Source organism: Rhinopithecus bieti, unplaced genomic scaffold, assembly GCF_001698545.2.
Source record: "Rhinopithecus bieti isolate Rb0 unplaced genomic scaffold, ASM169854v2 scaffold_19708, whole genome shotgun sequence".
NCBI lineage: Eukaryota > Metazoa > Chordata > Mammalia > Primates > Cercopithecidae > Rhinopithecus > Rhinopithecus bieti.
In genome coordinates, this window is record NW_016810765.1 from 417,455 (window position 1) to 429,535 (window position 12,081).

General features: G+C 40.9%; 1 protein-coding gene across 2 annotated transcripts in view; it reads left to right on the forward strand.

Annotated features, from left to right (window-relative positions):
• OSTF1 (osteoclast stimulating factor 1) overlaps positions 1-12,081 on the forward strand; it is a 57,755-nt gene that overhangs the window by 22,947 nt on the left and 22,727 nt on the right. For both annotated transcript variants that reach the window (XM_017892725.1, XM_017892724.1), the window contains exon 2: positions 5,730-5,776. In XM_017892725.1, coding sequence (XP_017748214.1) covers positions 5,730-5,776 — 47 coding nt within the window. The remainder of the gene's footprint in view (positions 1-5,729; positions 5,777-12,081) is intronic.

Here is a 12,081-nt window from a genome sequence, read left to right on the forward strand (position 1 = left end):
TTTTTTTTTTTTTTTTTTTTTTTTTGAGATGAAGTTTCTCCCTGTTGCCCAGGTTGGAGTACGATGGCGCGATCTCAGCTTGCTACAACCTCTGCCTCCTGGGTTTAAGTGATTCTTCTGCCTCATTCTCCTGAGTATCTGGCATTACAGGCGCGCACCACCACGCCCAGCTAATTTTTTGTATCTTTAGTAGAGACGGGGTTTCACCATGTTGGCCAGGCTGGTCTCGAACTCCTGACCTTGTGATCTGTCCGCCTCGGCCTCCCAAAGTGCTGGGATTACAGGCATGAGCCACTGCGCCCTGCCTATTGCTTTTTTTTCACCTAAACCCGTTGAATTTCACCTAAACCCATTTAGTTGGCATGGGATCCTGTTTCCAAAATTAGCCATAACACTTTTTTTTTTTTTTTTAAAGATGTTTTCAGGGAAGATTATATAGAAACACAGGGTACTCTAATTTCTTCCCCTCAGCACATAAATGTATAGACCTGTAGAATATTGCTCAAAATTGAAATAAATATGATGTAAAATGATCAATGAATTCAGTATTATTGTTTTCTTGAGAGGAATAATATCCAGGGTTGTTAAACACTAATTGTAAAAGTCATCTGTGTTTCTTCTTTATGCATTTCTTTTATATTCTGAGGCTATTTCTATTGCCTTCTTTCGTTACCACTTGACTCAATTTTGAGGATGGAATAAATTAATCCCAGAACTTTTATAATGTATGGATGAAAAGGGACAAGAGACCAATGTCCCAACATTAAGCAATAAATAAGTTTATGTGAAAGTGTTTTCTACAACAGATAGAGTATTCATTTGCATAATAGTCTAAGGAGTTGCCTGCTGTTCACTGTTTAGTATAAATCAAAATGCAACTAAATCTCACTTTCAGTTGTGAACATTTTAAGTAAGATGATCATGAAAGAGACAATTACAAAAATCAGTGGTTTAGTCACACTGCACATAGTTGTTTTCAGGCTCTGTACTTTTTATTGAATTTCACCTAAACCTATTTAGTTGACATGGGATCTTGTTTCCAGAATTAGCCATAACACATCTCATTGCTGCCTTCCCTCAGAGGAACAAGAAAGTTCTATCGTTATTGATTTTGGTCACAAGTGGACTGCTTCCTTGTATAACTTCTCTTTGGAAAGTTCAAAGTAATCAAGATAACTAATCTCTGCTCTCAGAGAGACAATCTAGTCAGCAGAAAATACTGTATTTCTCCTGGCAGCTCCTCCTTCCGCTTGGTGTTTCCTTTCTTCAGTCTATGTGAGTGAAAAACAAACTCCAGACCCAAAAACGTTTCCACTTCTGTGTGTGCCTATTAAGCTCCTCTTAGTAGAGCAGGAGAGATGTGGCCCTGGAATTCTGCTGGTGAAAAGAGTGTTTTCTTGTGACAGGGATCTGAGCTGCTCTTCTATATTAAGATGTTTAGAAGGAGAATGATGCTTCCTCCCAATCCCAAATCACACTGTTACTGTTTTCATTGATTATAAAGGTAATACACACTTGGCGTAATGAATGTACACAGTAAATGTCAAGTAGAATATGATGCCCCCAGAATTGGTGTTCTCATTCAATGACTGTGTGTTTTGTTGACGTAAACAGGATGGTACTTGCCTACTGTTCTAAACCTGATTTTTTGTGTGTATTTTCTCTGTCAGTGTCTGTGGGTCTGTCTGCAGCATTTTTTTCTCTCTCTCTCTTTTTTTTTTTTTTTTTTTTGATATAGAGTCTTGCTCTGTTGCCCAAGCTGGAGTGCAGTAGTGGAATCTTGCCCACTGCAACCTCTGCCTTCTGGGTTCAAGCCATCCTCCCACCTCAGCCTCCCCAGTAGCTGGTATTACAAGTGCATATCACCATGTCCGGCTAATTTTTATATTTCTTGTAGAGATGGGGTTTTGCTATGTTGCCCAGGCTAGGCAACGCTTTTTGTTAATTGACAAGTAAAAATTGTATACATTTATGGTATACAACATAATGTTTTGATATGTATACGTTGTGGAATGACTAAATCAAGCTAATTAACGTGTGTTACCTTACATTATTTTTTTGTGGTAAGAACACTTCAAATCTACTCTCAGCATTTTCAAGTATGTAATACATTGTTATTAACTAGTCACCATGATGTAGAGTAGATCTCTTGAACTTGTTCCTGCTCTCTAATAGAAATTTGTGTTCTTTAACCAACATCCCCCCAAGTCTCCCTACCCACCAGCCTCTGGCAACCACCATATTACTGTCTGTTTCTATGAGTTCAACATTTTTAGATCCCACATATATGAGTGAAATCATGCAGTATTAGTCTTTCCATGCCTGGCTAATTCACACAACATAATGTTCTTCAGGTTCATCCATGTTGTCACAAATGACAGGATTTCTTTCTCTTTTAAGACTGAATAGTCTAGTGTGTGTGTGTGTGTGTGTGTGTGTGTGTGCGCGCGTGCGCGCGCGCATTACATTTTAAAAATTCATTCTGCCATTGATGGACATGTAGGTTGATTTCCTATCTTGGTTATTATGAATAATGTGCAGGGTTCTTTTTAAAATGACTGTGTCTTGTGGACAAATCAGTTTATTTACATAATCCCCTTTTAATGGACATTAAGTCAATCCATTTTCTGATATTCTAAACCTGCAACATGGGGGAAATTAAAATAATATTGAAAATCAATTTCTCAGTCACATGAACCACTTTTCTCATGCCCAGAAGCTACATGTGACCAGCACAGATATAGAACTTTTCTGTTACTGTGTGAAGCTAGGTCAGACAGTACTGTTGTAAACTACTGGTTTCAGACTTCTACATTTTTATTTAATTTTTTTTTTTTTGAGACTGGGTCTTGCTCTGCCACTCAGGCTGGAGTGTAGTGGTGCAATCTCAGCTCACTGCAACCTTCACCTCCCGGGTTCAAGCGATTCTCCTGCCTCCCACCTCTTGAGTAGCTGGGAATACAGGTGTGCACCACCAAGCCTGGCTAATTTTTGTATTTTTAGTAGAGATAGGGTTTCACCATGTTGGCCAGGCTGGTCTCAAACTCCTGGCCTCAAACAGTCCGCCTGCCTTGGCCTCCCAAAGTGCTGGCATTACAGGTGTGATCCACCATGCCTGGCCTCAGACTTTTTAAAATTCCTGCTTCCATCTATTCCTTTCTTCATGCTTCATTCATTACTTAATGCATTCATTAATTAATTACTGAGTGCCTCGTATGTGCCAGGCACTGTGGTAGGCACTTGGGTGTCTCATTCATAAGACAACAAAAATACTTGTCTTCATAATGCTTACAGTTGATCCACAAAAGGTTTTTGAGTACTCAGTCTATGTAAATGCATATGGATTTATAAGTTGTATGTATATTATTCTATGCTATTATATCATAAAACATGTTCAAATAGGAATAGAAAAGAATAAGAAGGATAAAAATGTAAATAATTTCTGAAGTAGTCTTCCCGTATCCCACCTTGGAGGCCACTATTCTGCATGATTTTCTTGTCTTAGATAATCATCTGTAAAGGTTCTTCTAGTGTTGCAACTGAGCTTTTATTTATTATTATTGTTATATTTTGAGGCAGAGTCTTGCTCTGTTTCCCAGGATGGAGTGTGGTGGCACGATCTCAGCTCACTGTAACCTCCAGCTCCTGGGTTCAGGCTGTTCTCCTGCCTCAGCCTCCTGAGTAGCTCGGGCTATAGGTGCATGCCACCACACCTGGCTAATTTTTATACGTTTAGTAGAGATGGCGTTTCACCATGTTGACCAGACTGGTCTTGAACTTCTGACCTCAAGTGATCCACTTGTCTTGGCCTCCCAAAGCTTTTAAATAGCTATCAAATAGATAGTCCTTCTATTTTGATATCTGTTCTAAATCTATTTATTTTATTAAAAGAGGATTACCCCCCCTTTTTTTTTTGCTATCTATAGGCTTTTTTTCTTATACTGTTTGAGTTTGTTAATTTACTTATGTACAGCTGACCTTCTGTATCCACTGGTTCCACATCTACAGATTAAACCAACTATGAATCAAATATATTTGGGAAAAAAAACTAAAAAAGAACAATACTGTTCAGGCGTGGTGGCTCATGCCTGTAATCCCAGCACTTTGGGAATCTGAGGCAGGCGGATCGCTTAAAGTCAGGAGTTCGAGACCAGCGTGGCCAACATGGTGAAGCCCTATCTCTATTAAAAATATAAAAATTAGCTGGGTATGGTGGCAGGTGCCTGTAGTCCCAATCACTCGGGAGGCCGAAGCAGGAGAATCTCTTGAACCTGGGAGGTGGAGGTTGCAGTAAGCCGAGATTGCGCCACTGCATTCCAGCCTGGGCGAAAGAGTGAGAATCTGTTTCAAATAATATAATAATAACACAATAATACAAATAATTTCAGTATAACAACTATTTACATAGTATGTACATTGCATTAGGCATAATAAGTAAAGATAATTTCAAGTATATGGGAGGATGTATATATGCACAAATACTATGCCATTTTATATAAAGGTCTTGAACGTCCATGGATTTTGGTATCCATCGTGGTTCTAGAACTGGTGCCCTTGGATACTGAGGGATGATTATACTCATTTAGCAAACATTTATTAAGTTCTACTATGTGCCAGTTAGGTGCTGGGAAATTGACCAAGTTAGAGTTGCTGCCCTCAAATGAGACAGGTAGCAAATCAGTGGTTATAGCCCAGAGTGTTATGGAAATGCAGTCTACAAAGAGAGAAAGGAGGCAGTATTGTTTGGCGGGAAGGAGGGCAACTCTCAGGCATGTGACCTCGTTGCCTCTTTTCTGTTTTGGGACTTAATGGACTCATAGGTTTCTCCAGTGGGTCCTTTTTTTTTTCCTCCATGGTATTTTCTTTTCTTTGGGAAAATATAAAATTCCAACCCGCTGATTTAAGAATATCAAACCAGTGTAGATTATCACATTAAGGATTTGTTTATGTTAACATGGTCATGTTTATATTTTTAAACCTAGATCTCAGGGTTGGAAGGACTCTGTATAGGACAGAACTGAAGCACAAATAATTATGTAGCTCCTGCTGTTAGAAGGAAGCAAAGTTATCTTTCAGAGGTGTGCGTCTGTTCGTACATTCACTTAAGAAATATTTAAAAATATCTCCTATGTGGAAAAGGCACTCAATTCTGAAATACAATTCTCCCACAGGTTTTTTTTTCTTCGATAGAGATATTTCAGTCAGTGTTTTTATAATGACAATAGTTGCTGCTGGTACTTACATAATTTTTCTGTGTAGTCACATTGATATATATAGTGATGAATTTTTTAAATTTATTTTTAAATTGACAGATAATTGTACATATTCATGGGCTACATAGTGATGCTTTGATACATATAATGTATAGTGATCAGATCAGGGTAATTAGCATATTTGTCATCTTAAACACTTATCATTTCTTAGTATTGGGAAATTTAATATCTTTCTGCTAGCTGTTTGAACTATATAATAATTGTTAGCTATGGCCATCTTACAGTGGTATAGAACACTGGAACTTATTCCTCCTATCTAAGTGTGATTTTTATATCCTTTAGCAAATCTTTCCCTGTCCTTCCTTTCTCTCTAGCCTTTCCAGCCTCTAGTATCCTCTGTTCTACTTGATCACGTTGGTTTTTAATTAGGGAATTCTGAAGGATATGATGAATAATGCTATTAAGAGCAAATTCAGGAATGAAAAATTCAGTTGTTGTTTTTTCTTCCTTTTTTAGGGCAAGTTAAAGTCTTCAGAGCCCTGTATACGTTTGAACCCAGAACTGTAAGTGTTCAGTTTTTAACTTTTAAAATTGACAGAAAAACCTGAGATGATTTTATTTAGACATTTCCTCTGGTGCCAGTGGTCTGCCTTTTCTTTGATAGACCTAGGTAATTCTCAGGAACGGATGTTGGGTCCAGAGCTGTGCAAGTTAAGTCCTGGCTGATTCGCATGTCTTCTGCATCTTGAGGTCATGTCTGTCTTGTAAAGCTTCTCCCCACATGGTGACACCACCTGCTTTCAAATTGACAAGTGACTTGCATATAAAGCATGGCAACCCTGTCTTAGTCATCCTTCTGCTGAATCTCATACTAACCTTCCTTCATTCTCCTCTTGACCCTCTACCTCAAAATAGCTCATAATGGTACCCACTGCTAGCCTTCCAGAACAATTTTTTATTTCTCTGCAGTGTGCATTCTCATTGTTATAGTTTCTGGTATCCATCCATTTATCTGTGGTTTATTAAGCACCTATTATATGCCAGTCACTGGTCCAGGCCTTGGGACTAGTGCCGGGACAACAGAAAGAACTTGCATCCAGTGGAGAGAGACAGAGAGTAAGCAGACAAATGAATGTGACTGTCAGGGGCTAAGTACTCTGGAGAAAAATAAGGAGGGTGAGGGGCAAAGAAGTGAATGGAGAAAAGAGTGCTGTCTTCAATAGCATGTTCAGAGATGGACTTTCTATAAAGGTGGCATCTGGGGAGAGACCTGAAGGAAGTGAGGGAGCAACAAGTGCAAGCAGCATCCTTGGTGGATGCTAGAATAGAAAAAACAGGGAAGACAGCATGACTTGGAAAGTTGCAAACACAGTAGAGGGTGGTGGGAGACTACTTCTGAGAGTTGGGGTGAACTGGAAGGGCAGAGCATTTAGGGCCTGTGGATCTCATTTCAGTTTTGCTCTGGGTAAGATTGGAGGTGAGTAGATGGTTTTGGTACAGGAGTGACTAGATGGTGAAGCAGGGAGTTGAGACAGTTAGGAGGGAAAGGAAAGAAACCAAGAAGGTTTCTTGGGGAGAAGGGGTGTATGAGTCCGTTTTTACTCTGCTGATAAAGACATACCTGAGACTGGGTAATTTATAGAGAAAAAGAGGTTTAATGGACTCACAGTCATGGCAGAAGGCAAAGGCATGTCTTAATGGCAGCAGACGAGAGAATGAGAACCAAGTGAAAGGGGAAACCTCTTATAAAATCAACACATCTTGTGAGACTTATTCACTACCACGAGAACGGTATGGGGGAAACTGTTCCCATGATTCAGTTATCTCCCACCAGGTCCCTCCCACAACACATGGGGATTATGGGACCTACAATTCAAGGTGAGATTTGGGTGGGGACACAGCAAAACTGTATCAAGGAGAAACCTGCTATCCTTGACTTTTCTCTCATATATGCTAGGGACCAGAGCTTTCTCTCTGTGGGCAGTCAGCTTGCTGCCGGCTTCATCTGGGTTTGCCCCAGACCCTGCCGTCCCCAAAGTTAGAGGCAACTCAGAAGGTCACACAGAACAAGTGACACTGAACATCAGTTCACTGCCATCAGGCCAGGGCCTGACTTCAAATCCCAAACCTGTCATTTACTTACTGCATGAATGTTCTTACCTCACAGCCATTGATTCCTCATGTGAAAATAGGGATACCATTCTGCAGTGGCACCATGCCGTGAGCAGGGAGTGGGGTGAATATTGAAGGCCTACCACATGGTGAGCACCAAAAAATGGTAGTCACTAATAGACTAACATGGGAGTGTGCATATTCAGACAGTTCTCCCAAGAGTTTGTCCATGAAATGTTTCTGGAACAAGAAAGGTAGGGTTTTTATTCTTCTCACCAAGAGATTCCACTGACAACTCTCCTGTGTTGGTGAGGGATTGGGAGTGGGTAGTGTTGGTTTACTGAGCCTGCCATAACAAAGTTCTACAGACTGAGTGGCTTAACCAAAAGAAATTTATTTTCTCACAATTCTGGGAGCTAGAAGACTGAGATCAAGGCGTCTGCAGGGTTGGTTTCTTCTGAGGCCTTGCTCTTTGGCTTCTAGATGTCGTACTTCTGTCCACATCTTCTCATGGTCTTTCCCCATATGCTTGTGTTTGCATCTCCTCTTCTTATAAAGATGTGAGTCATTGGATTAGGGCTCACCCTAAAGACCTCATTTTAACTTAATTAACTCTTTAAAGTCCTTATCCCAAATACACTCATATTTGGAAGTACGGATACTCTTCAACTTATGATGAACCCAACAAACTCATTGTAAGACAAAAAAAATCCGCAAGTCAAAAATGCATTTAATACCCCGTTAAGCCCATCGTAAAGTTGACAAATTGTTAAGTTGGATCATCGTATGTCAGGGGCATCTGTACTGGGGGTTTGGACTCTAGCATAAGAATTTGAGGTAGGGAGAGGGCACAAAGAGCCCATAACAGGGAAGTGGGAGGCCCAGGGCTGTTGTCTTTAAGCCCTGCTCACTGGGAGTGCTGTCATTTTATGCCTCGGCTTGTCCTTATCAGTTGTGTCCTGGTTGGTTGCATGACCCTAAGTGGGATAAGAGTGAGAGAGGTTAGGGGTGGTCAGGTGCCAGCCTGGGCCACTCAATGAATAGACCATTCTCTGCTGCCTCTGTGAATCTAGAATGGGACCTGCATTTACTTTGTTTTGAGGCTTGAGGTGACTCCTGACTCTCTCTCCTCTCTTAGTATGCTTCGCTGTCCCCGCCTTTGTCCTTTCTCACCAACCTCCTCCTTCCCCTTTGCTTCCTCATGACCTGGTTATGCCTTTCCTCACTTCCCACCTACAGACGTAGCTCCTCCATTCCATCTGTAGTCTGAGCTAGATTGGCATTCCTCAAAGGTGGCTTTGCTTCCACCTCCTGCTTCCATCTTTTATTTGACTAACGGTATCGTCCTCTATAGTCCAGCCCCTATTCCAGCCCCGCTGTGCTCTGCTCCTTCCTGTTCTTGAACTATCCTGTCTGGAGGTGACTCACAGCAGAACCTATCTCTCAACCCTTTCTAGACCCATGGCCCTGTCCCTTCCAAGCTCACCTTACATACTTCCTCTTCTGTAAAGACTTTTCTGACCACTCCAGCTGGAGGTGGACTGCCTCTCCCGCCTCTGAACTTCCACACTTGGTATTTCAGTCCTGCTCACAGGCACAGCATCTGAAGAAGCAGGGTAGCACCAGGTTCAGAGCCCGCACTAGGGTTCAGGACCAGCTCCACTTCTTGAGCACCTGTGTGACCTTGAGGAAATTACCGGACCTCTCTGTCACAGTGTTCTCATCTGTAAGGTGAGGATAATAATAGTCCCACCGGGTTTTAATGAGAATTAAATGAGATTAATTGCATAAAGCTGCTATTACTACTATTAAGGAGTACTTGTTACTATTGAAGGAGTAGTGGTTGCTGTATTAGTAGACATTTAATAGATATTTTTGATGGATTGTGTATTGATTTATTTACTTCCAATTCTACTCCAAAATGGAGTTTCTCCACTGCTTTTAAAAAGATCTTAGTTATGATTGAATATACAGTAGAATATACATTTAATTCATTAGGCTTTAAAAAATATTCAATATTTAAAATGTATTTTTAATATTTTTAGTCCCAAGGATTGTAGGCTGCAGTCAGTAATGACCACCTCAAGCCCTGTTGCCTCCATATTTCACCCCTGTTCAGCTCCCTTCAATCCCGGTGTGAAGTGGGTAGCATCTAGCACGGCAGGCAGCCTCTCGCTCCCACGGCCTTCCTGACTGGTAAAGTGCCATGCCATACCCGTTGTTAAATTTCGAATATCATTCCAGAACTAGGTTCGTCTTACCTTCTTTTTTCTGAATGAGAATTTCTGTTGGAAGCCGTTTGGTCTTTCTCCGCTCTGACCAGCAGCCATCTTCTCTGGAGGGATAGATATACCACAGCATATCCCAAGTTGACCTGGCCTCCTCGAAGTCACTGGGACCAAGCAATATTGAAAGGCTGAGGTGGGCTCTGAGGGACATTGCTGGCATGTGCAGCCCCCCAGGCAGGCCTGGGTCCAGTTTTAAGCTCCTGTTCCCCCTCAGGAGATGGGCACAGCAATGCCCAACCCCAGTCTTGGGGATCCATTGAACCGGAAGAATGCTAGGTAGCTCCTGGTTCTTCCTGCCAACTCATTTCTCATCTGTCTTGCTTAAAGGCAAGGGTGTCTTGGCACCACCCAGCCCCATTTGGTTCTTTTTTCTCACCCAGCTCCTTTCAATAAAGTGTCAACCACAGACCTGGCTGGACTGGATTGACGAGTGTCAAGACAGACTGATGAGGAGAGAACAGAATTTCCTGTGTGGTTGAGGCGCATGGATTTCCAAAGGGAAACCAGCAGGACCCTGCTCTGTCATGTAAAAGTTGCTAGGCTGCACTAGGTTAATAGAGCCACGTGTAGAGGAAGGAGACTGGGAATCTAAGAGCTGAGGTAGGAGCCCAGCCCTGCCACTCACACTGATTTGCAGAGATTCTTTAACTTCTCTAAGCCTGGTTGTGAAATAGAGATTGTATCCATGACCCAGCCAAGCCTAGTGAGTTGTGAGGACTAAATGAGGTCAAGTATACTTTGCAAGTAAAATATGCTGCCATTGGTTTTGTTGTACTGCACTATGGGGTGGGGGAGTTGGGAGTGGATAGAGACAGATATTTTCCAAGGTGGCCAGCTTTTAATCTGGTCATGACACCATGACGGCCAATAATGGCTGTGTGTGATGCCTTTTGTATGAGAGAAAGCATAGGTGGTGGGTAAGAGCAAGGACTCCATAATGTGACTTAGAGTTCAAGTGCAGGTTCTACCATGTACCTGATCTATCGCCTTGGACAGGTTTCTCATCTTTAACATGATGATAAGAATACCACCTACTTCATATAGTGTTCTTGGTGAGGAGCAAATTAGTTAATATTTCTGAATGCCCAGACCAGTATGTGGCACATAATATATATTATAAAGTGTTAAATAAAAACATCTGTGGAGAATTTGTTTTCTCTTTCTATGAATTTTGGGGCTTCAGACTTCAGATTTGGGGTAAATCTGAAAATTTCAAAAGTATATCAGTTTTTTAAAACTTTTCATAAAGTATGTTTGCATAAACCAACAAAAGTAATGCCTTGGGAATTATATGTTACCAAGAATATATGGACTGGGAATGGGAATATGTGTTACTAAGTGTGTACTCTTTGCTGTAACATCCCAGTGGACCATAGCTTTCTTCTTCTGATACTTTGTTGTTCTTCACGGAGAGAGGAAAGGAGGAATGTGGTTAAAAAACAAAGAACAAGCTGGAAATGGGGAAGTGCATACTTCATTATGTTACTGTTTTCCCATTTCTGTTCCCTGACTATGATGCTGGGAATTTAAAAGTAGATGCTCATTGAACAGTTTACATCAGGTATCCTGCTAGTGGTTTCTTAATGAAAAATGTGAATATTGCAGGTGAAATCTGTTCTTAAAACCATGAAATTACCGTGTTGTATGTACTGCCACCAACACTGCGAAGAATTTAGTAGACTACCTACTTAGCTAGATTAGGAAAACATGTTCCTAGTTTCTTTGGAAGAAGATATTTTATGAGTAGTAGCATTCTGTGTCTGGGAACTACGGATTAAAAGAGAATAAACTGCCGACTGTAATTTCTCGGGATGAAAAAATGAGGTCACTTTTTGCCTGACTGAAATGGACTGCCTGTTCTCGTTGCCTCCGTTGAAAAACAAGTCTGACCTAATGGGCGGCTTGTGGCAGACACCACTATTGAACGGCAGCCATTAATTCAAAAACCGAAATAGCTCTGAGAGGTATCGAAGCGACTGGCACTCAGTGGTCTTTCTCAAATGATGCACTTTCCCAAACCACAGAGGACAAGAATTACTTGAAAGACATTAAGAGTTTTAACTATTTTGGGCCTTATTACTTTTTTTAAAAAATTGAGGTAAAATTCACATAACATAAAATTAACCATTTTTAAAATTTTTAATTTCTATGAGTACATAGTAGGAGTATATATTTATGAGGCATATGAGATGATTGGATACAGGCGTGCAGTGTGGAATCATCACATCATGGGATATTAAGTGTCCATCCCCTCAAATGTTTGTCCTTTGTGTTACAGACAATCCAGTTATACTCTTTCAGTTATTATAAAATGTACGATTATTATTGACTATAGTTATCCCATTGTGCTATCAAATAATAGGTCTTATTATTTCTTTCTAAATTTTTTTTGTACCCCATTAACCATCCCAGTCTCCCCCCAGGTTTTCCCATTACCCTTCCCAGCCTCGGGTAGCCATACGTCTACT